The sequence below is a fragment of the Crocodylus porosus genome, unplaced genomic scaffold, assembly GCF_001723895.1.
Source record: "Crocodylus porosus isolate Cpor-Errol unplaced genomic scaffold, CroPor_comp1, whole genome shotgun sequence".
Lineage (NCBI taxonomy): Eukaryota > Metazoa > Chordata > Crocodylia > Crocodylidae > Crocodylus > Crocodylus porosus.
The window spans coordinates 459028-482388 of NW_017728932.1; the positions used below are offsets into that span (position 1 = coordinate 459028).

The window sequence follows — 23361 nt, forward strand, 5'->3', positions numbered from 1 at the left end:
CGGTGCTCTTTCCTGCCAAGGCAGGGGGTCGGACTAGATGATCTACCTAGGTCCCTTCCGACTCTAGCTACTATGATACTATGATACCTGTATATAATCTGCTCACTCAGGCTGCTGAAACCACATGTTCCCTTCTTCTCAGGGGAACTCAGACTATGACATTATTTTGAATATCCTCTTGTTTTTATTCTGCTTTAAAGTCTTTCTTTCATAGGCTTTTGCATTAGTCTTGTAGCTCAAGTTAATATGAGCATAGCATCCATCTCTCTGTACTTAACCCTATCATATGGTTCATCTAGGGTTGATTCAGATGCATTTTAGTATTGAGGTCAGATGCATTTTAGCAGAGAGCATCAACAAGGCCAGTAAAACGGTGTGGTGATTTTGCCACACTGATGGTAATACAAGCTCTCAGTTCCATCAGGCCCTGGTAAGGTGGACCCAGGCATTTGAGTTATAATCTGAAATGGCTGGTATAACGTAGATGGTATGCACATTGTTGGAGAAATCACCAGTTAAGGGTGGTTATAGACCAACCCAGTCCTTGGCATTGGGTTATAGGGTGCTACTATTAGATGTCAACAAGGGAAGAACACTGAATGGATGGGCAAAAAGACCTTCCATCTCAGTTACATCATTATGTTTAACTTTCATAATACTAAACTCCCATTTATAGGGCAGTCAAAAAATATCAGAGAAGTGTCGGGAAAAGATCCTCTACCCAAGCACAGCCTTTTACCCTGAGGTGATGTCTAGCTAATGTATTACCACTCCAGCAGCACAGGAGATGACTTAATCTTAAAAATAACACCAAACAAACATTAATACAATTGGTATATCCAGTAGGACTCCTGATCAGGCTAAACTTTGATTTTTTTTTCTAGATGGATGATCCAGGTCAATTGAAGGAGGAAGGCAATACATATTTTCAAGCTACTGACTATGAGAATGCCATTAAATGCTACACCAAAGCCATAAAACTCACCAAGGACAAATCACTCAAGGCTGTATTGTACAGGAACAGGGCAGCCTGCTTCCTGAAAAAGGTGAGATGTTAACTTTGAGTTAGGTCTGTATATAGAGGAAAACAGGATTTGAATTACAGGGGAGCCTCAGGGGGGCTGAGTCCCGCTGCCATAAGAGATGAGAGTCCCCCCATAAAAGACAAGAACCACCCCCCATGGGCTGGTCAGCACCCCTTCACCCCCTCCCCCATGACAATAGCTCAGATCCCATGCACCACCGTGCACAACCTGTGGCTCGCCCCACACCTTTCTAAGCACTCCACTGGCCCCAGCCCCGCAGTACTGGTGGGGGGACCCATGCACACAGCCCCAACCCTAGCCAATTTTTTTTGCAAGTGTCAAAGTGTAATTCAAACCCTGGGGGGAGACAAAGGATTCCAACCACCAATAGGGAGAAGGATGTGAGGATTGTGTGACTTAAGTGCCTGCTCTTGAAAACAGAAGATAATGATGCTCAAACTCTACAATTCCAAAATATCTGGCACTTTTTCCCAAAGCTGACACCTCCCCACTGTGCCAAATTGTGAGCAGGGAGACATTCTAAGGTCAGAGCTCACTACTAATTAGTAGAGCTATGTCAAAGCAATGTTTTAGGAACTAGCTAGGATAGAAAAAAGTGCACTTTTTTTCTTTCAGTATAAGCACTGCTTTCCAAGCTAAGTTTCTTTAGACATACATATGAGAGCAAGCCAGTGCTTGGTATGGGACGCTAAAAGTTGAGGAGTATTAAGGATTTACCAATAGTTAGAAAAGAATGGAGCTGAGGCATGGCCTGGAAGGGAGTGACCTCAACGTTGCTTTTCCTTTGTGCTGAGTCATCCTAGGCATTAAATAGGTTCTTGCTGAAATAGACACTGTATTTCTTTTATGCAGGATGTCCATCTTCTTAAAGCCTGTGTCACATGAATAGGGTAGCGTTCAGTGATTACCATTCTGCCCAGAGCCATGTCCATGTGCAATAGTGGACAAGCTGCAGTCTTGCCAGGAAGCACTATGAAACAGATGAGCAACAGTTCACATATAAACAGTATCTCAGCAATGGCAGTGTAGTGCACAGATAAAGCAGAGTAATACCAGAGATTTCACTGTCACATCTCCATGACATAAGGCATTAGTACAACCTGTGCAGGTTTTACCTTCTAGGTCCGGACACCAAAGACTTGGGCCCATGTGCTGTTTGCTATTTGTGATAAATTTCCTTTAACTTAAAAGCAGGAACCCTGGATTTTTGATAGAGGAACTAGAATGTTCAAGCCACAATTCCTTTCTGATTCTTTTATATAAAACTGGTTAGCTGCAGGATATGAATTTGGTTTTCCGAATAGCTGCAATTAAGTTAACACAGACAGCAAAGGAGTCTTCCCTCACACTAGACTGGCTAGTCACATTTTTTCTAGAATTCAGCTATGTGTTCCTAATCTTCACTTCCGTTGCACCAGGAGAAATGCGACCGATTCTAGATAAATATTGTCTTCATGCATATCCACATGCATATCTCATGCTAGACGTCTATCTAAATACATGATGGTTTCATCGACAGCAATTGTGTCATATCTATGTGACAGTCCATCTTGTTATGCTTTGTGAAGAAAAGTATCTCCAAATCTATCAAACTTGATAGAAAGGTCAAAACTGCCTTACAGAAGTGTTTACTAGCAGCCACATTCTACACTGGAGAAATGGCTGCAGAGAGATTAATTTATACAAAATCACAACACAAATTAGTATGAATGTGTACCAGTGCCCAGCCTGATAACTAATGAACCTCTCTCCCCTTCTGTATTAACAGGAGAGCTATGCCCAAGCAGCATCAGATGCTTCTAGAGGTATGTAAGCCAATGGCCCTAATATTTGGGGATCTGAGAGGCTCATTTGATTTATTTGGTGCCTTTTCCAGTCTGTTTCCAGGTCTCTGCCTTTGTTTCAAGTTAATCAGATCACCTATACTTGGTTTATTTTTTGTTGGAAGTAGTTAGTTTGCATGTCCTTGGAAAGAAACACCCAAAAGAGGAAGGAGTACAGTGTTCCTAGCTGCTGTATATTGTACTTGCATAGTGGGATGCCTTATGTAATTCAGTAAATCAGATATATAACTTTTTTGCCTTGGCATCTCTATTGCATGTTTCCAATTCATTCATTCTCTCAGTCTTAAGGGGAAATGCATGTCACTGTTTATGCACACAGTGGGGTTTGATGAGGAAGAGGAAGCAGGAATAGACTATTTGTCCATACCCAGGGCACTGAAGTAGCTCTTCTTTATGAACAGTGTTCCACATTTTCAAAGAGGGTTTTTTGGGCAGCTGACCCAGGTAAAGGCAATTATATGGGAATGAAGTTTAGGGAAGAGAATTGAGCCTTGATATGAGCTTTTATTTGTACTTTTAATGAATCTTTTGTTTGGGCACTCCTGAGAAGTGAAATGTGATTCTTCTTCTAATCAATCATTTTCTTAGCAATTGACATCAATGCCTCAGATATCAAAGCCTTGTACAGGCGCAGCCAGGCACTGGAGAAGCTGGGTAAGCTAGACCAAGCTTTTAAGGATGTTCAACGGTGTGCCACCATTGAGCCCCACAACAAAAATTTCCAGGAAACCTTGAGGCGTTTGGGAGCCAACATCCAGGAGAAGGTAGGTGTTTTTGCCACAGCACTGAATGGCTGGACTGTGCATGTAGGCCTTGGCTTCAAGATGACTGAACCTGAAGATAGTCTCTCCTAGACGGCCACATACATGTCCACTGAAAGAAAATATCAGTCACTTGACAGGTTGGAAAATAATGTACTGTGTGTTCAAAAGTTTGTTCTCCATATGAGAACATCTTAGCAGCTCAGGCTCTGTCTATCATCTAGAAATTCTACATTTATCACTACTTAGGGTAGTTGAAGTCAACTTAACTAGCAACTTAGCATGGCTGGCAGCAGTCTGTGGTCAGCCAAAACAGAAAGGGGAGCATTCCCTAGAGCGTTGCATGTTTAAGACACAATATTTTTATCCTTGTGCAGTTGCACATTCAGTTCTCCATGGATGCCAGAGTGCAGAAGATGTTTGAAATCTTGTTGGATGAGAACACTGATAAAGAGAAGCGAGAAAAGGTGAGGAGAACAACAGGTGTCAAGCTCACACCCAAGCACTTATGTCTTTCTTTCCCTTCCCAACCATTCATGGGGTTCAAGAGAAACATGCAGGAATAGAAGGGGAAAAGGAGGATTTGGGTTCAATGAGGCAACAGAGATCAGAAAGCCTTCATTGTGTCAACCACACAGCACTGCTGGAACATTAACAAACCTCTCAAATGACAGAATCCTAGAAAAGCAGTGCTGGAAACGTCCTCAGAACATCATCTAGTTCAGCCTCCTGCTCAAGGAGGGATCATCCCTCTCTAAACCGTCCCAGCCAAGCATCTGTCTTACCTGATCTGAAATACTTCTGGCTACCAACCTTATCCTGTAACTGATCCCTTGATTTCTCTCACCTCCTTTTACCCAGGCAGCAAACAATCTTATTGTTCTGGGGCGGGAGGAAGCTGGAGCTGAGAGGATATTCCAGAATAATGGGGTGAACCTGCTAATGAAGCTGATAGAAACCAAAAATGTTGAGTTGATCCTAGCAGCTGTAAGGACTCTTTCAGGCATGTGCTCAGGACACAAGGCACGGGTAAGCAGAGTTGTTTGGGGACCTTGTATTAACCTCTCACTGCAACCAGTGGAGTACAAGTTTCCAAAAGCACTTGCCACTGGCTAGTCCCAGAATGACAATTCTTATTTATGTATCTATTCAAATTTGTGGGGAAAACAGAGGCCAATTTCAACTACTGTGATTTGGCTTCTCAGGGGACTGTTGGTTACTGAAACAAAATCCAGTGAAAGTACTATGATTAGTGGAGGCTACCTCTAGAAGGTGCAACTTTAAGTGCTGAACCTTTGACTCTGTCTGTGAGCTTCAGTGTCAAAGATATGGGAGAGCTCCTCTATCCTGTGGTTGGTTTAAGAGATGTACTTGTGAAATTAAGTCTATGTTCAGACACTATCCTGTAAGGGGAAGTGATTAAGGACAAATTAAGCCAAGGTTTTGACTTCATGCCAGGTGGTATGAAAGCCCTCAGTCAGCTTTCATGTTAATACATCCACAAGTGTGAAGTGGCCCTCAAAAGGTGCATGAGCAGAACCTCTCTCTTTCTGTCCTATGTTGATCCATAGACATCATCACATTCCACCATTTAATGATCATAGGAAAGTGAGGCTGGAAGGAACCTCACAGTCATCTAGTCCAGCCCCCTACTCAAGACAGGATCATCCCTGATTAAACCATCCCAACCAAGTGTTTGTCCAAGATAAACAATAAGATCCTTATTGGGGGAGGATGGAAAAAGCAAAGAAGTTGAAAGAACTGGAAATGGACGTAGGTGTGCATATCTGTACACAGGGCAAATATCAGTATACACTGTAAACACAAATAAAGGTGATCCAATAAAAAGACCAAAAAAATGGCATGGTAAGGACCTCTATTCTCCCATAATTATCATTATGCATGAGCAGACTGACTTGACAAAAAAGTTAGAGAACCATTCAAAGAACCATGTGTTGCCATTTAGAATAGTGATTTGGGACAATAACAAAGACAACTGTCACTTTTGTTACGGATTTCACGTGGTGTAGATGCAGGTCAGCGTTTATAGCAATGGTACATGTCACTAGGCATAATTTTATGTGTTTCACTTAGCAGCTGGATTTATTTATGGACAGTAAAACATTCCGTCTTTAAACAATACCTTGCTGATTTAGGGTCCTAATATAGGACTCTTCCTATAAACCTGTAATTCATAAAGTATGGATGAATAAATCCTATCTTACAGGCAATGTCTTGGCTAGAACCTGCTCTCTCTGAAGTTGCCTCCTGCCTCCATATCTTAGTGTTTCTATCTTTCTACAAACATAAATGGGAAACAGAAAAAATGAAAACGACTCCCTGCAACTGCCATAGGTAGATGCAGTACATTTAAATTCTTTCCATAAGGATACTTCATTGCTGAAATGTAATTGAAAACCAAAGAAAAACTGGTTTATATGAAAAATTAGGAACTACAACAATGTTTTTGCTTTTTTGGAGCAGGCCACAGCAATCCTTCACCAGCTTGGTATTGACAGTATTTGCATGTGGATGTCCGTGGACAATGAAGAAATCTCTTTGGCTGTTTGCAATCTCCTGCAGGCCATTACTGACTCCTTATCAGGAGAGGGAAAGGAAGAGCAACATGGGAAAGAGGAAGCTTTGGTGTTGGGTAACCACCAAGTTGTCATTTTGGGTTTTTGATGGATACAATATGAACAGATCATCAGCAGCTTTCCCTGGACAAAATAGTAGATCCTGTGCCTCTGAGTGGTTATTCATGCTCTTGGGCCAGGTGTTCAGGTTTCAGATTGGCAAGAATTATAACTAGTACATATAATTACTGGTATAACACCATCTTCTTGCATGGGATTGATGGTTGGGATACAGCCTGATTTTTATAACATTAACACTTTTTAACAATATTCAGTAAGTCCATCAGGTTTCAAAAGGCCCTTCCTCTAGCCTATCTTGTCTTATGTAGATACCAAGAAGGATTTGAAGATAATCACAATGCACTTGCTTGACATGCTGATCGGTAAGAAGGTGTCTGGGCAAGGGCGGGACCGGGCTTTGAACCTGCTCAACAAGAATATACCACGAAAAGATCTGAGAATCCATGATAACAGCAGAGCTCTCTTTGTCATTGACAATGGTAAGTACAGCCTCAACATCCCTTTCTCACACTTAGACTACTTGGGCCCAAATCTCTCAAGCCATTCTCAACTAAGTGAATTTAAAATGATCTGGGTCTAGAAATGTATTCTGATCTGATTGTATAGTGCAAACATCAGAGGTTGAATTTAATCTCACAGAGCTAGAGGTTTTTACTGCTGGATGGATTACTACTGCTAGATTTTGACTGCTAGAAACTGAGTCATGGTTAAAAGTACTTGAATTATATTTGGAAGGTTTTTTGCAGTCTCTAATGTTTTTGCCATCTCTTTTCCTCATTTGCAAAGCTCCTATGTCATTCGTGTTATCAAGTTTTATACTTATTTATTATAAACTAATCCAACTGGTAATCAAGTTCTGTTAAAAAAAATTTGGGGGGGGTCTTCATTTCATGACCACTTTTTAAAGGCTCAGTTCTGCAAACCTTTACTTTCATGCATCATCTTTGCTTATATTGTATAGTGCTTGCTTGTATACATAATACATTAATTGATGTTTGTCCAACAGTTTACAAAATCTGGCTGTAAACTAACTAAATACAGGAAACTTTTCAGGCTGTGTATTTGAGTGCAGGAAAACATCCAATGAACACTACTTTAATTTTTGGTATGGGCCCCTCCACTCTAAAAGCCTTTATTTTATGTGCATCCAGGATTAAAAAAGATATTGAAAGTGGTAGGCCAGATTCCTGATATGCCTGGCTGCCTACCCTTAACTGAAAACACCCAGATGACAGCTTCCATCCTCCTAAATAAACTGTATGATGATCTGCGGTGTGATTCTGAGCGAGATCATTTCCGAGAGATCTGTGAAGAGTACATCAAGTGAGTCCTGGCTGGGGTGGCATGGCATTTCTGCGGGGTGGTTAAATACAAATATAGAATACAGACCTCAAAGAAGGAAATAAAGCATCAAATGTTATAAAATCTCTTAGGGATTGTTGACAGAAAGAATTGTGACAAAATAAAATGTCTTCTTTTATTTCTCTGTTCAAAGATCCCTGCAAGCTCTGTGTGGACTCTAGTTATTATTAACATTAGAATCAATAACCAGAAAAGTAGATTTGAATCCCAGTTTAGAGTTCAGTGGTGTACTGAATGATCATGTGTTTGCATCACTCAAGCAAAATGGTTTGCCAATTTTCTCCATCCAGCAGAAAAATAAGGGGCTCTTTTTCCTCTGAAGGGAAAAGCTAGGGGTTTAGACAACTGTTAGTTACATCTCCGTACTCCAGGGTAGTCCCTCTACAAGTGAGTGAGGTTTTGAGGAAGCTCACTCTGACTTTGCTCAGACTGTAGACAATAGGTGCTGACATTTATTTTTTTTGTCGGTGGGTGCCTGCAGATGTTAAAAAAAACAACCCAGCACTTTAATTTTAATTTGGTGTGTTCCCATGATTAACCACGTGCATGCCCAGAAGAAGCAATGCATAACTTTTACTGGGCTCTGCAGTGTCTGTACGGATCAGGTATTTTAGTAGGGCTTTTTGACGCTTTTATCTAATAGCTGATTGAATCAGCTTTAGCTAAAAGTGCTAAAAAGCCCTGCTGAAGTGCCTGATCTTTACAGATGCTGCAGAGCTGGGTTGAAGTCACATGCTGCTTCTTCCAGTAAAGTCCGGTTGCTGGATTTTTTTAACATCTGCAAGTGGCTCCATGGGTGCTGAGCACCCACTATTTTTTTTTTTTTTGTGCTTGAGCCCTGGTGCACCCACGGAATTGGCACCGTGCTTTGAACTACTTCAGAATAAAAATGAGGAGGAAGATTTCAGAACTTCTGTGATGAAAAGTGTTGGAGTAAATTCCAGTTTGGCAGTTACCCTATTAGATGGATAACATCAGCCACAAGGCAGATGCTCTGAGGAAAGTACCAGAAGCTATAATAATTCCACTTCAGACCCTCTTTCAAAAAATGGGATCTGACTTTCTGTTGTTCCCTGTAGAAGCAAGATTGATCCTCAGGACATGGATAAGACCCTCCATGCCATCTCGATAGTGTCTGGAGTATTGCAAGGCCCTTTTGACCTGGGCAACAAGTTGCTGGGCATGAAGGGTGTCATGGAGATGATGGTTGCCTTGTGTGGCTCTGAAAGAGAGATTGACCAACTGGTAGCTGTGGAAGCTCTCATTCATGCATCTACCAAGCTGAGTCGGGCTACTTTCATCATCACCAATGGAATAACACTCCTGAAAGAGATTTACAAGAAAACTAAGAATGAAAAGATCAAAATTCGAGCTCTGGTGGTGAGTTTTCAACCCTCAGTCAGCTCTTCTGTGTGCCAGCTCTTACCAACCTATTCTTGGGCTTGGCAGAGCTCTTTCCTGTGCTGTACCTACCCTACAGGACAAAAATTCTAGTGTTGCATTGGTCCATCTTCCCCTGATCCAGGCCACTGGCAGTGACAGCTGGCAGTACTATAACTTTGAAGTGTGGGCAAGCATGATGGTTTGCAAATTGCAACAGAGAACAAGTTGTGTAGTGCCACAAGCTTCAGACTTAATGCTTGCCACCTTGGAACCCCCAACATGAAAAAGGAGCTGGCCAGTGACTGCCACATGAGGCTGAACAGTTTTATCAAGTTTCTTCTAAAGCTTTCATTTAAAGGTCTCTTTTCATTTATACAATGGACCATAAATGGATGTGGTGCATCAAAGGAAAAACAGAAAACCTGCTTTAGAACCCTATGGGATTTTCTCTTCACTGATAATCTGGATCGGTTTGTACCCTGCTTTTAAACGGTTAATACTGGGGAAATTTAAAGCAGTGGTAACTTTCTTCTCTCAGTGAACAAGGGGTAGGTATAGCAGGCACGTCCATAATGGAATATGGATAACTTATGTGAAAGCCACATGACAAGACCTCCAAAAATTGGCAGATTATGGTGAATTCTGCTATTGTTGGGCCTACTAGTTATTAGTGCTCTGTTATTTTTCTAAAATGTAAGCTAAACGTCAGTCTGGCACTAAAGATGCTATATATTATAGAATATAATGCTATCTCTATCTATAATAAATTTTCCATCTTTCTCAGGGCCTTTGCAAGCTGGGTTCAGCAGGTGGCACTGACTATGGACTGAGACAATTTGCTGAGGGATCCACTGAAAAACTAGCAAAACAGTGTCGAAAGTGAGTACCTTTAATGTTCTGTCAGCAGTCTTCACCCATTACTTTGTGCTGCCTTCTGTCCCTTACAAAATATTTTTAAAATTCCATCTCTGGTACAAGTCTGGATGCTAATTAGACTCTGATTAGTCATCCAATAATATGAGTCTCTGATTAACATATAGATAAATCTCAGAGAACACTTCAGCACTTTCCAAACCATTATTCAAGAATCTATGCCTAGGACTCTCATATGCTGCTGCCTCTGTGCGCCATGCTGCTGTATACCTATCTTGTCTCACATTTGTGAGCATCAAAATAAACAATGTTTCTTGTTCATTCACCATCTCACATACTAAAGATGATGGCCCTATCACCTAAGTGGCTGTTTATAAAATGCATAAGGGATCTTCCTGTTTCAAGCCAGCATCTTCATCTTCAGGAATCTGCCATTTCCTGAGTCATCTTCATGATGTCTGAAGATGCTGGTAAAAATAACCTACCCCAGTGTTCCTTCAGGTTTTTTCTCTTTCCCTCCTAGGAAAATTGATGGAAGTTGTGTCTCTTTCAGGTGGCTGTGCAACACCAGCATTGACACTCGCACCAGAAAATGGGCTGTAGAAGGTCTGGCATACCTAACCCTGGATGCAGAGGTGAAAGATGACTTTGTAGAAGATGAAGCAGCCATGCAAGCCATGTTTGAATTAGCCAAGGTACCTTCTCTTCTCCACTGCCCCTTTAGGACTCCTTGTCTAATGTCTCCAGCCTTGTAAATTCTGGATACGTAACACTCACGAGGGGCACTACTAAGGATGACAAAGAGGGAAAGATCACTTCCCGCCATATTCGGGAGATAACTTAGCTCGTTAATGCCCCATCAGACCACTACGGTTGCCTACCACGCGAACAGTACATTTCTCTTCAGGTGGGGTACTCAGGCTTAATAAATAAATAAGCATATGCCCATACTTGAAATGGTAATACCAGAGTAAAAAGACATCAAGTAACTTACCCAAAGACACACAAGACAATCATAAATGCAGAACAGAATCCAGCGATCTAACCCACAACTGTTCAGTCACTGCATCACATAACCAATCTATCCTTCCGCACTGTCCTCTGTCTCTTCCTCTTAGTTCTTGAAGAAGTATGAGAAAAGTAGTCCTGAGAACGCTTAAATCGGAGCACTCAGAGTGTGTGTGAGGAAGGGGAACTTGTGGGGGGCCAAAATGGGGGGGGGGTTTCTTTTTTAATTTTGGGGCACCCGAGACTGTTGAGGCCCAACCATGAAGAAGCCAGCAGCCCTGGAGGCTTGTGTTGTATCTCCTGGGCAGTGCATGATGCTGGCAGGCAAAAGGGGAATGTTTGTGGCTGCCTATGGCCTCTTCTTGCAGGGCACAGGCCCATCTGACAAGGGTTTCATTTTATTTATTATTATTTATAAGAGCGGGCTGGAGGTGGACAAATGTATGTATGTGATTGTGGGGCTGGGGAAGGCAGAGTCATGGGCAAGAGCATCATTTTGGCCTAGTTGCTTGGTTCAGAGGGGAGTGTAATGACTCCAGGACTACTGAATTGCAAGTTCAAGCCTGGGTGTGTGCCCAGGCTGCTGGCTGGACCCCCGGGTCCAGGAATATATATATTTTTTCACCATGACACATGGAAGCTGGCATGGTCTCCAGAACCAAACAGAGTAGTAGCAAGGCTCCGGGTCGGAAAGTTGGGGCCTCGGCATGCCATGCCGAGACCCAGATTTAGGTCCTTGCTTCAATCAGAGCGCTCGGAGTATGTGTGAGGAAGGGGAACTTGTGGAGGCCAAAATGGGGGGTTTTTTGTTCTTTTTTAGTTTTGAGACATCCGAGACTGTTGAGGCCTGAGCACGAAGAAGCCAGCATCCCTGGAGGCTTGTATTGTATCTCCTGGGCAGTGCATGATGCTGGCAGGCAAAAGCCGGATGTTTGTGGCTGCCTATGGCCTCTTCTTGCAGGGCACAGGCCTGTCTAACAAGGGTTTCATTTTTTTATTATTATTATTTATTTATAAGAATGGGCTGGAGGTGGACAGATGTATGTATGTACACTCTGGGGCTGGCAAAGGCCGAGCCATGGAAGAGAGCTTCATCCTGGCCTAGTTGCTTGGCCCACGGGGGAGTGTGCTGACTCTAGAGCCATACCCAGCCATATCCTGGGTATGTACCCAGGCTCCTGGCTGGGCTCCTGGGATTTCAGCAAAATGCTATAATAGCAGTTTACTCTGTTTCCGTAGCCTCTTAATGCATCCTAATGTTGTTCATTTCCTGTACAGACAAGTGACAAGACTATTTTGTACTCTGTGGCTTCCACTCTAGTGAACTGTACTAACAGCTATGATGTCAAGGAACTCATCCCAGAGCTTGTGCAGCTGGCCCAGTTTTCTAAGCAGCATGTACCTGAGGAACATCCCAAGGTAGGTTTAATGTTTTCAGGATCCCTGCAGATAAAGGAATTCAGAATCTAGTCTGAACAATGGCTCTTTTGAGAATTGCAGCATCCCCTTCTACTTTATGGCAACTGTTGTAGCTGTGGCATCAAAACACAAATGTTGCCCAACTCCTGCAAGTCAAGCATTTTTTAATCCCTAGCTCTGCATCCCAGGGTTGTGTTGTTACTCAGTACAACTTGTAGGATTGCAATAAGAGAGACAGTGGCTGCCTATAGAAATTCTATTGTCATTCTTTTTCAATGTCCCTATCAGGACAAGAAGGATTTTGTTGTGAAGCGAGTGAAACGGTTACTTAAAGCTGGAGTGGTCTCTGCCCTGACCTGTATGGTGAAAGCTGATAATGCCATTTTAACAGACCAGACCAAGGAGCTGCTTGCCAGGTAAACTCATCTCAATTAACTCTCCTTGACTGACAGAATCAACATGTCTAGGTAAGCAGCTTGAGATTCCTGCTGCCATGCAGGCATGCTTTACCTCCTTAGGAGTCCTTCAGACCAAACAATGGTCCATCAACAGGCTTGGGAGTCTGCAGCCTTGTGGTGTGGTTTGGCTCCCTTGGGGGCTTCTCATCTAGTTCTCATATCACAAAACAATACGTCTCTGTCTAAAGAAACAAGCATGTAAAGCAACACTAGCTTTTCTACAGGCACCAGGAGACAGTCCTTCAACTCTGGTCCTTCCCTAGGGGCAAACTCTGCTGGGTTTTGGTCTGCTCCCTGGCCACAAACTCCTCCTTCCTAAACTTAAGTTGTTTGCTCCTTCTCCCCTTGGACTTTTGACTGCCAGCTAATAATCACCCACAGCTGGGCTCCTAGATAAAAGTTGTTTTTCTTACAAAGAAGCCATTCTAAATCTCCTGGGGTATTGTGCTATGTATTCATGTATACAGAACACGCTGGTTGCTTGGTTCTCACCCCTGAGTTCAGTCCATTAAAAATTAAAAGACAATGGGAAGTATTTTTTAACAAAAGCTCTCCAGAAATCTATATGTCTCTGAAGTTAGTGCAAAATTCTCACTTATGAGCTGTTGGTGAGAGCTAGGCTACAGTTTGACATGTTAATGTTAACAACACAATGAAGGAACAGGGCTGCAGGACCCCTCTTCAGCTCCTTCTCTAATTTATCCAAAAAACATGGAGAAGTGGGGCGTCTAGTCCAACCCTCTGCTCAAGGCAGCATCATCCCTATCCAAACCATCTCAGTCAAGTATTTATCTAGTATGCTCTTAAAAGTATGGAGCTTGGAAATTCCACAACCTCTTTGAGTATCCTGTTCCAACACCTAACTATCCTCATAGAGAAAATTCTTCCTCATAAACAACCTAAACTTCTCTTGTTGCAATTTAAGACCATTGTTCCTTGTCCTCTCCCTTGTGGCCATAAAGAATAGTCTATCATCCTTCTCTTTAAAACCACCCTTTAGGTATTTGAAAACTATTATCAAAACCCCTCCTCAGTCTTCTCTTCCCTAGACTAATTACGCTGAGTACTTTCAGCCCTTCCTGATAGCAGTGTAATAAAGTGTATTTATAGCACTGTAATTGCTGCATGAGCTGCTCTTGCTGTGATAGCTAGAAATAGAAGAGTGGTGTGTGGAGCAGGGAGGGGGAACAGTGTTTTAACAGGTCCGTTATCACTAAATAGGGCTATATTTTGTTTCTTGCAGGGTGTTTCTTGCCTTGTGTGAGGATCCTAAGGACCGTGGCACTATAGTAGCTCAAGGTGGTGGAAAGGTGATTGTCTTATTGTTTTTTAAGTGGGCTAGTGGGAACTAAACTGACAGTATGATGACTGCCCCCTTCAGTAAAGTATTGTTGGATCTATATTGTTAGGAAGTGGGTTGCATATTTGTTGTGGGGGAATGCTTGATAAGACAAAGACCATGATATCCAATATCCTCATTTTTTTTGTCTAATTGCCCAGTAAACAAAACTGGATTTTTTTTTCAAAGGGTTTTTTTAAATAATACTGTCTTGTTGAGAGTTTAATATTTCCATGAGTATAAATTCTTTGCTGTATATAATTAGGCCCTGATACCTCTGGCTATAGAAGGCACAGATGTTGGTAAAGTAAAAGCTTCTCATGCTCTGGCAAAAATGGCTGCCATCTCCAATCCTGATATTGCATTCCCAGGGGAGAGGGTAAGTAAATGCAGTTTTCCTTGTAACTCCTTTGAGTAAGACAATGGAAACTGACAAGGACCTGAAAGCCAAAGAATAACAATATATTCCTTCCTACTCAAAGGTGTATGAGGTGGTACGGCCACTGGTTAGTTTGCTCAACACAGAGAGAGATGGTCTCCAGAATTATGAGGCTTTGTTAGGTCTCACAAACTTCTCAGGAAGAAGTGACAAACTCAGGTGAGTTTAAAAAAAATCTTTTATGACTGCGCATCCCTCCCCCTCATGACCACTTAATCAGACTAGCAGGTTTTAGCAGGAAAATGAAATTAAAGTTAGATCCCCTTTCAGACTATGTAAATACAGACAGCTCCCTTTGAACCACGTGCTTGTAAGCTACTGGTGAGTTAATATTTTTTTCATTAAAAAAAAAGTTAATTGAACTAATTCTCCCATTATTTTAGCTTCAAATTCGGATGAATTTTTTTCACCAGGTCTATGCAAGAGGCAAGAACTGTTGTGGGTGAGATCTTTTATGGGACCAACTGCATGGTTGGGTCCAATTTAGACAAGCTTTCAAATACAGTCAGAGGTTCTAACCAGTTTCATCTCACGGCATAGGGTCATCCACTAGTATAATTATACCAGTAACTGACACATTGGCCTTCTTTTAATGCCTTACCTATACTTCCATTATTCTGTTATGGTAGTATACCCAGGTTATTCTCTACCTTAGTAGTATTCCCTTTCAGTTTAATCTCATGAACTCTCCAGTCTCTATTGAACATCTTTAAAAAGAGACATGACAGTCTTACATTCTGTACTTCCCAGTGGTCAGACTTTTTAATCCTTTAAAGGTTACTGGCTAATGTCAGAACTGGAGGGCTTGTTACTATGTTACACCAGACTTTTTTTACTTGAATTTACTTTGAGGTAGTGAGTGTGAAAAATCTAAGCTACTATTTCTTAAAGAGTAGGGGAAGTAGAAGATGACTAATAACTTTAGAGATAAACCATGGCAGTCAGGGGCCCACTGGTTACACTTGAAAAACTAAGGCAGGGTAATGAAAAATTGTGTCTGCCTGGAGTCAGTGTGTAGGGTGTCTGATCAGGATAGACTGCCTCCTTGAGCTGAATTGGGGAATCCTGACTTCGAGTTGGAAAGGCAGAAAGTCTTGGAAAATACTGAAGTTTCTGCAGGTCACGTTTCTGTCAGTGCAGATCAATGTGGTAAGCTTCTCTCTACTTTTATGATTAATTAGCAAAACATTAAAATTTTTCAGGAACAAAAATTCAATATATATATGATCCTGAAGAGGATGACAATTGGTGTCTGATCAATACATTATTCGCCCTACTGATTTGTTTCTGTTAAGAAAAAGAATTACAGGGGGCTATCTTTGAATTGTATTCATAGTAGCTTGGTCAGCTCTTACAGATTTGCAGAAACTTCTCTAATACACAGCTGCAATACTACTTCCATTCTGCTAAATGGGTTTTGAACCCCGCCCCCTACCAGCATGGTATTGTGGTGGAGACCTTTCTTGTGGTTATGGTTACAATGTTGAAGATGGGCCATTAACTAGATATGCAGAGAAAATGATGAATAGCTTTATTCAACAGAAGATGTTGTCCCAAATATGAGCATATAAAAATATAATTAAATTGAATCTTCCTCTATGATTGGCCTGAAAAAGGATCCTCATGTTAATTAGTGGTTGTCATGTATCAAGAAGGAACCTGTAACCTCATTGTCTACTCTTAAATTAGTAGTAGGTGGGAAGGATTGAATGGTCTCATGGTTTACATAGTGCTGGTGTTTTCTATTTTAAAGGGCTTTCCCTACTTCTGCTTCCTACTTTCTGCTTTATGTCAAGTATGCTGCACCTTCTTTGCTCATGTTTTTCTTTGCTTCCCTCAATTCAGGCAGAAGATAATCAAAGAGAGAGCCCTACCAGAGATTGAAAACTATATGTTTGAGAACCATGACCAACTCCGACAGGCAGCTACAGAATGCATGTGTAACCTAGTTGTCAACAAAGAGGTACTTGTTCTATCTGTCACACTCCATCAAGTAGACATCCAGTTATATTAACTTTCAAATGTCACAGAAATGTAGCTGGGGGACCCCCATCTTTCTACTGTATAACACCAAAACAAGCGGGACTCACTAAATCTTTAACTGGAGATGTTCCATTTAAAAGTTCAGTCTATACTTTGACTGTGGAAATCAGTCACAATACTAAGGCTAAGAACTTTGAATATTCTAAGGCAGTAGATGCAATGAAAATCTAGATGTTATCCTTTGGCAGTTAGCTACAGTTTGGGGTCTGTAAGTTATTTTCTTTAGGAAGGCAATTTTGTACTTACAAAAAGTATCAGACATTTGAGTCCTGTTCTCCTTAATATAGGAGGAATCAAATAGGAGAGGTTTTTGTGCTCATGGCTCCAAGCCTCTTTCAGCCCAGCTCTTAACTTTTTTTTTTTTCAGGGTCACACTCATAATGTTTCTGTTGCTGTATTTGGTGCTTCTGTGGTGCTTTCTCTTTCAGCTTCTCTGTTTTTTCTGCTGCTTCTGATGCACAAACCAATGACGAGCAAAACCACCTCACACTTTTTCCTTTTTGGGTTTGTTTGGTTTGGTTTGGTTTTGGGGGGCAGAGCTGTGTTTTCAAATGCCTGATTGCATAAAGGCCCTGAATGCCGTGTTGCAGTGATCTTAAATGAAGGGCAGCAGTCATGCAACTTAGTTGCAATAGGTTTAACCCAGTCAGTTCAGTGCCTTAAAATATTCTGAGGCAAGGATTCCTTAGGGTGATATCTTTTCTTGAAGCAATTGCATAGTTGGGATAGTGTCAGACAAGCTTTCGAATGCAGGACATTCTTCTTCAGGTCATATGTTTTGAAAAGAATGTAAATATTATCTTTTGTGGTTTAAACCAAGCTGAAACTATTGGGAGACTCTGATTGGATGTAGCTTATCCACATCCTCTCCCTATTGGGTTTTATTTTACTTGTCTTTGAAGCTTCTAGCGTTGACCACGGTTTCATTCAATATACCAAAACACCTGGTTCATAAGTTTGATCTAGTATGGCAATTCCTGTAACTTGTCTGAATGCTATTTCTAATTCAGCTATTTAATTTGAAGGCTTGTGAAGCTATTATTTCAGTATAAATCCCATCAGCTTTGCCATTCATACCCATCTTTTTACTCCCTCTTGTTCAGGTTCAAGAGCGGTTTGTGGCTGATGGAAATGACAGACTCAAGCTGATCGTGTTACTGTGTAGTGAGGATGATGAGACGGTCCAGAAAGCAGCTGCAGGAGCTCTGGCCATGCTGACAGCAGCACAGAAGAAACTCTGCTATAAAATGACTCAAGTGGTAAGGAGTGAAATCTGATTCCCAAAGACTGAATGGTGTGAGCACACAACACCATGGCAACCTGGATTTATTCAAATATTCATGAATTCAGTGCCACTACCTAATATTAAGTTTGGTAACAGTTTTGTTTTTGAATCACTGATGATAGCCAAAGTCAGGATTCAAGTGACTGGCAGAACAGTACAGAAGCGCTTGCTTGAAAAATCAGGAAGAATGAAAAGACATTAAAAGACATTATCTTGGGCAGAGAACTAAAGCAAGACTGGTTGATGAAGGCTGTTTGCTCAGCCTCTGTTTCCATGGGCCTAATAGCTCCATTTTTCAGTTTTAGCTATCAGTGATTCAGAAGCAAACTGCTATCAGATTTTAATATTAGACTTTAAGTAATGACACTGAATTCATACATGCTTGAACAAGAATAGTCCGTTCTCTAAAGAAAGTGTTTATTGAATACAGCAATTTGCAATTTCAAGTATGTAACGAAGACAACAGAAAAATTCTGCCCAAGCTAAGACACAGTCCAGTAAGACACAGTGACAGCACACACAACTTATCCTAATTTCAAATGAAACATAATAAGCCAAAGAGACACAACAGAAAGGTTTTCATAGATCTTAGTAATCCTGAGGGCAGAATGGCTCAAAGTTTCCAGGGGGATCTGCAGGTCATCTTAGATGATAAGGAGGACATCCCACAGGCTTCATCTTCACCCAAGTTTTTATAGGTGAATTTGCACCACCTGCTCCCCCTTGAATGCCTTGATCATAACATGCTTCTCATGTCCAGTCCGTCCTGTACTGCATACCCCACACGACTAATGTGTTCAGTGTCTCTATCTCTTTTCAGGGGTATTGGTTGTAGCCGTGTTGGTCTAAAGACATAGGCAAACAAGGTTCTTTGTGTAAATGTGATATCTTTTTCCAACTATTTAGTTGGTGTAATAAAATTGTTCTTTGCAAGCTTTTAGGCCCAAACACCCTTCTCCAGGCTCTCTTCCTATGCCTAAAGAAGGGTGTTTGCGCCTAAAAGCTTGCAAAGAAGAGTTTTCCAACTATTAATCGGTCTAATAAAAGATACCACATTTACCCAAAGAATCTTGTCTGCCTCTGCCTCTTCTCATGTATTCCAGTCTCTCACCCCTTACAGGTTCTGCTTTAAAATGTAAATGTCATCCCCTGCTGTCTGGTTATGCTAGCTGTTTAAGCAGTCTGGTAACCCTATCCTGCTACCTCAGGTCACATAGCTCCAGAATCAGTTAAAGGCCCCACATTTGTGATGACTGTGCCAGGTCTTTTCCAACAAAACTGTGGAAAGGAATTTGTTATTCTACAGTCAGAAGACACCATATAGTATAACAGCTTGATGGGGAATGAGCTTTCATGGGAACAGAGAGACGTTTTCATGGGCTAGCATCAATTGTTCCTGTCCTAAATCACCACTTTCTCCCCACTGAAAAGGACCTGTGGCAGGCCAACCTTGTACTCTTCACTAAGATTTTTCCCATAATACAGAAAATCTCCAGTTGGTCATTCTCGGGTTTTTTTTTCCTTCCGTTCAGACAACTCAGTGGCTGGAAATCTTGCAGAGGCTCTGCTTGCATGACAATGTGGACATTCAGCACCGTGGGCTGGTTGTTGCGTACAACCTAATCAGCGCTGACAAAGAACTCGCCAAAAAGCTGGTAGAAAGTGAGCTCCTGGAGATCCTGACTGTCATTGGCAAACAAAAAGATGACCCCAAAATACAGCATGCTATTGATGCAGCTCGTGAGTGCCTTGTGAAGTGCATGGACTATGGGCTGATCAAACCGCTGTCACAGGCATGAGGACACCATTGTCTATTGAGAAACAGGGCAAGGAAAGGGAGGCCACCAGGAGTTCTGGAAGTCTTCCAGATCTGCATAAGGACACTCAGTCCCATGGCCAAGGCTTTGCTGACCACTGGCTTTGTGTGTTTTGCCCTGAAAGAAGATAAAAATTAATGATACCTAGATACTGCAAATACCTTGAGTGCCGGGATTCAGCAAATTTCCACTGAAAGAAGCAATATGAGAATCACATTGAACAGCTGCTGTTTCAGGAAGTCTCAAAAAAGATAAAGAGAATGAGTGGACTTCTTTCAAAAATGAAAATTCTTTATTTCAGCAGTTCATAGCAGTGGAAGAAAAAGCACAAGGTTTTATTTCCTCACATCAGATGTTCAGAAACTAGTTCAGATTTCTTATTTAAAAATGATTGTTTCTTTTTTTTAACTGGAACGCAGGCATTTAGTGTGTGAGAGCACTGGGTGGGTTTGGAATAAACAGTCTTTGCTTTGTGGATTCCTTGCAGTCTCCCTTTGATTTAATAAGAGACTTTTGTTACTCAAAATTTACTGAGGGGAAAAGAAGCGAAGACAGAGCTTGCACTTTTTCACATCAGAACCTAGGTAGTACTGTATTATTCATCCAATAATATGAGTCACTGATTAACATTTAGATAAATCTCAGAGAACCCTTCAGTATGTGCAGAGACAGGTGCACATGCAGAGACATCATGCACAACTAAAGGATATTACAGAAGGTCTGTCCATAGGTAGTTAGTATTGCGAAAAATTTCTAAAAGCTCTGCAGAGACGAGGCTTCACAAGTGAAGTGGATTCAGCTAATGCATACAGAGCAATGTGGACACAGTTTTGGTACAGTTGTAGCAAAAAATAAATCAATCTTTCCTTCATAGAAAAGACCTTATATACCTCCGTACAATACATAAATCTGCTTTTTGGCTCTGGCTGCCAGGCATGATAGAAGGTTAAGAGAAACTTCCTGCTCTGCGGGGACTAGATTGATACTAAACACAGTGATCCTTTTCAGGCTGGAACAAGTAGAATTCACACATCCTAATCCAGCTGTCTCCTTTCTGCGCTATAGTAATTTTCAGGCAAGAACAGTTGGTGTACAGGGAAGTAGGAGAGTGGAGAGGTGAGAAGAAACAGAGACTGTCAGAGAAGTCACTGAAAGGGGGACAGCAGTGGGCTGCAACTGCTGCTTCTATGCTATGTTCCAGTATGTGCAGAGCTCACTTGTGCAGCCCATGCTCCTGACTCTGCTGCCTGACACCTACAGTGTAAACCAGGCCATTGTCTCTGTGACTCGTCTATATTATGCCTCCACAATTCTTCATTATTCCAAACCCTAGGTGTTCCTATCGTATAAATTAAAAATAATTAGGGGCCAGCCCTTGGAGAAAGCTGTCGATCTGTATGACCAATAGTACTGAAGCAGTCTCTGCTGAAACCGTGCAGGTTATGGAAGTTATGGGTTTATTCAGGAAATATCAGAAGTGTTCTGATAATGGCACTTACGGCACATGAACCAAGAGGACTAAGCTACAGTGACACAAGACCAGAATATCCACCCACACGTTTAATAGGCTTTTTGATTCTGACCTAGCTTTGTAAAATTACCTTATTCCCTCAGCATCACACCTTGACTTGACTGGCCTCATCTCTCTCAAGTGTCTAGATGTAGGGCATCCCTATAAAATACTGACACCCTGAGCAGGGGTCTTCTGTCCCTTCCCACCATAACTGTCCTCCCTCTGTTCAGCTCTCTAACCCTGCTTATTTCCCTACCCCAATGCAAACAGGCCTTCTTCAGTCTCAGACTCATGTGCCACATAACTCTTCTGATTTCCTCTGCCTGAGAAGGTAAGATAAGCCTGGTAGAGATGCAGCTGAGCCCAAACCTGCTGACAGGCCAACTCAGACCAATTCTGCCATTCTGTGTTTGTACGCTGTCCCTCAGCTGAAACCTGCATGGCAAGTATCTCTGTTGGTGCATTTCCTTGCAATCCTGTATACTCATCTCTTTTGATTTCCCCTTTGATTGTGGCTACTCTTAAGAGAGATGGGCAATAGGCAGGTAGAGATGGACCCCAGAGGGGAAATTACGGATAGCTCCTCAGTTCTGAGGCAAGAAGGAGGCTCTCTAGCTTCTTACCTCTGCCCTGGACTGTAGCTCCAAGGTTCTCTATTTCATCTCACCCTGGCTCAAAGCTTTTAATTTATTCAAAAAGCAGCCTGAGAGCTTTGAACACAGCATATCAGAGTTACCTCATACCAAAAGGAAAAGGCCTCTGGAAATTCTGTAGTTATAAATTTTGCCCAAACTCACCAAAAACAAATTTAATGCCAGAACCCACCTGACCTGGTAGAAACAACTGATGCATCACCCATATCAGCTGCACTGCTTCCATGTGGGAGAGCTCATCTGGGAGCAAATAGACAGGGCCATAGGGAAAAGCTCCAGTTCAGACTCACCAGTCTGCTCACTCCCTACCCTGTCATTCCTCCTTGCTCATTGTGCATGAACCAGTGGTGCACTAGCAGGCAAGAGAGATTGGTCTTAGTCACGTCTCCAGTGGGCAGACTTGCTTGTCCTCACAAGAACTTTGATTTCCCCCACCGACAACAATATCCTCAGTCCCCAATGGAATCACCACCCCAAGCAGACAAGCCAGTACACTGTCCAGCTACAGTTTTGAAGCTTTAAAAAATGGCATGACCTCGTTCTCAATTAATATAAAGCAACATGTTCTCCTGCCCAACAAACGTGGCACCAGTGGCTGAGGTTGCTTTGGGCCCATTTATGCACTCTGAGCTAGAGATAAGCACACCGGGGGAATATATCAAGGAAAATCTAGACAAAGGATTTAGCCACCCACCAGGTCTCCAGCTGGGGCTTTAATCATCTTTGTTCCTAAGAGGAGGGGTCCCTCCACCTCTGTGTGCATTATAGAGCTTTTAACAGTGCAGCTAGCCACAGTTGTTATCCACTGTTCCATATGAATTAACTTTTCAAGTGACTCTGACTGGCCACAATACTTTCAAAGTTAGATTTACAAAGGGCCTTGTGGCAGGGCACTGTTGGTGCCTGCTAAGATAAGAGCCAAACAAGCAGCAGGTGCGTGATTGCGGCAGCCACTTTTAGATCCCTGCCTGCCTATATAAATAGAAGAGTTGGCTGTTAGCAGACCAGGTGGTTGGTATTAACTTAACTTGGAGGTAAGGGAGGCACTGTAGGGCATGGCTAGGACACTCCAGGTCCTACGTGTGACCTAAACCTGTACCCTGCAGGGAGTGGATGGCCTGGTGGGGCTTTCAGTGGCATGCGAGCCCCCAGAAAATGCCAGGCCAGATACCACCCCAGTGAAAGGTGGGTTGGGGTGCCTTAATAACCCTAGCTCCCACAACCACGTGGGTTATCCCATAAAAAAGTCAGGAAGGTGGACATGAGAGAGAGAAACCTCAACTGAATTTCTAGGATATATTTATCCCCAGGGCCCTGGTCTTTGAATTTATATTGATTATTGATAGTGTATCACTGCTAGTGCAATTTTAGTTTCAGAAGCATTGATGCCAGCTGCTATCTTTGTACCTATTGAAGCATTTTGATGTACAAAACAAGATAATACCTGTCCCTGTTGCAATG

At 42.1% G+C, this 23361-nt stretch overlaps 1 protein-coding gene across 2 annotated transcripts in view; it reads left to right on the forward strand.

Moving 5' to 3' along the window:
- The window catches only part of UNC45B (unc-45 myosin chaperone B), a 25193-nt gene extending 4624 nt beyond the window's left edge, over window positions 1–20569 (forward strand). For both annotated transcript variants that reach the window (XM_019545360.1, XM_019545361.1), the window contains exons 2-20: window positions 885–1046; window positions 2815–2851; window positions 3479–3654; window positions 4029–4118; window positions 4513–4680; window positions 6136–6304; window positions 6617–6787; window positions 7460–7631; window positions 8750–9050; window positions 9838–9932; window positions 10480–10621; window positions 12213–12353; window positions 12642–12769; window positions 14055–14121; window positions 14416–14529; window positions 14633–14748; window positions 16435–16552; window positions 17736–17891; window positions 19450–20569. In XM_019545360.1, the coding sequence (XP_019400905.1) occupies window positions 885–1046; window positions 2815–2851; window positions 3479–3654; window positions 4029–4118; window positions 4513–4680; window positions 6136–6304; window positions 6617–6787; window positions 7460–7631; window positions 8750–9050; window positions 9838–9932; window positions 10480–10621; window positions 12213–12353; window positions 12642–12769; window positions 14055–14121; window positions 14416–14529; window positions 14633–14748; window positions 16435–16552; window positions 17736–17891; window positions 19450–19716 (2790 nt within the window). In that variant the 3' untranslated portion in view covers window positions 19717–20569. The remainder of the gene's footprint in view (window positions 1–884; window positions 1047–2814; window positions 2852–3478; window positions 3655–4028; window positions 4119–4512; window positions 4681–6135; window positions 6305–6616; window positions 6788–7459; window positions 7632–8749; window positions 9051–9837; window positions 9933–10479; window positions 10622–12212; window positions 12354–12641; window positions 12770–14054; window positions 14122–14415; window positions 14530–14632; window positions 14749–16434; window positions 16553–17735; window positions 17892–19449) is intronic.
- Window positions 20570–23361: the final 2792 nt, after the last annotated feature.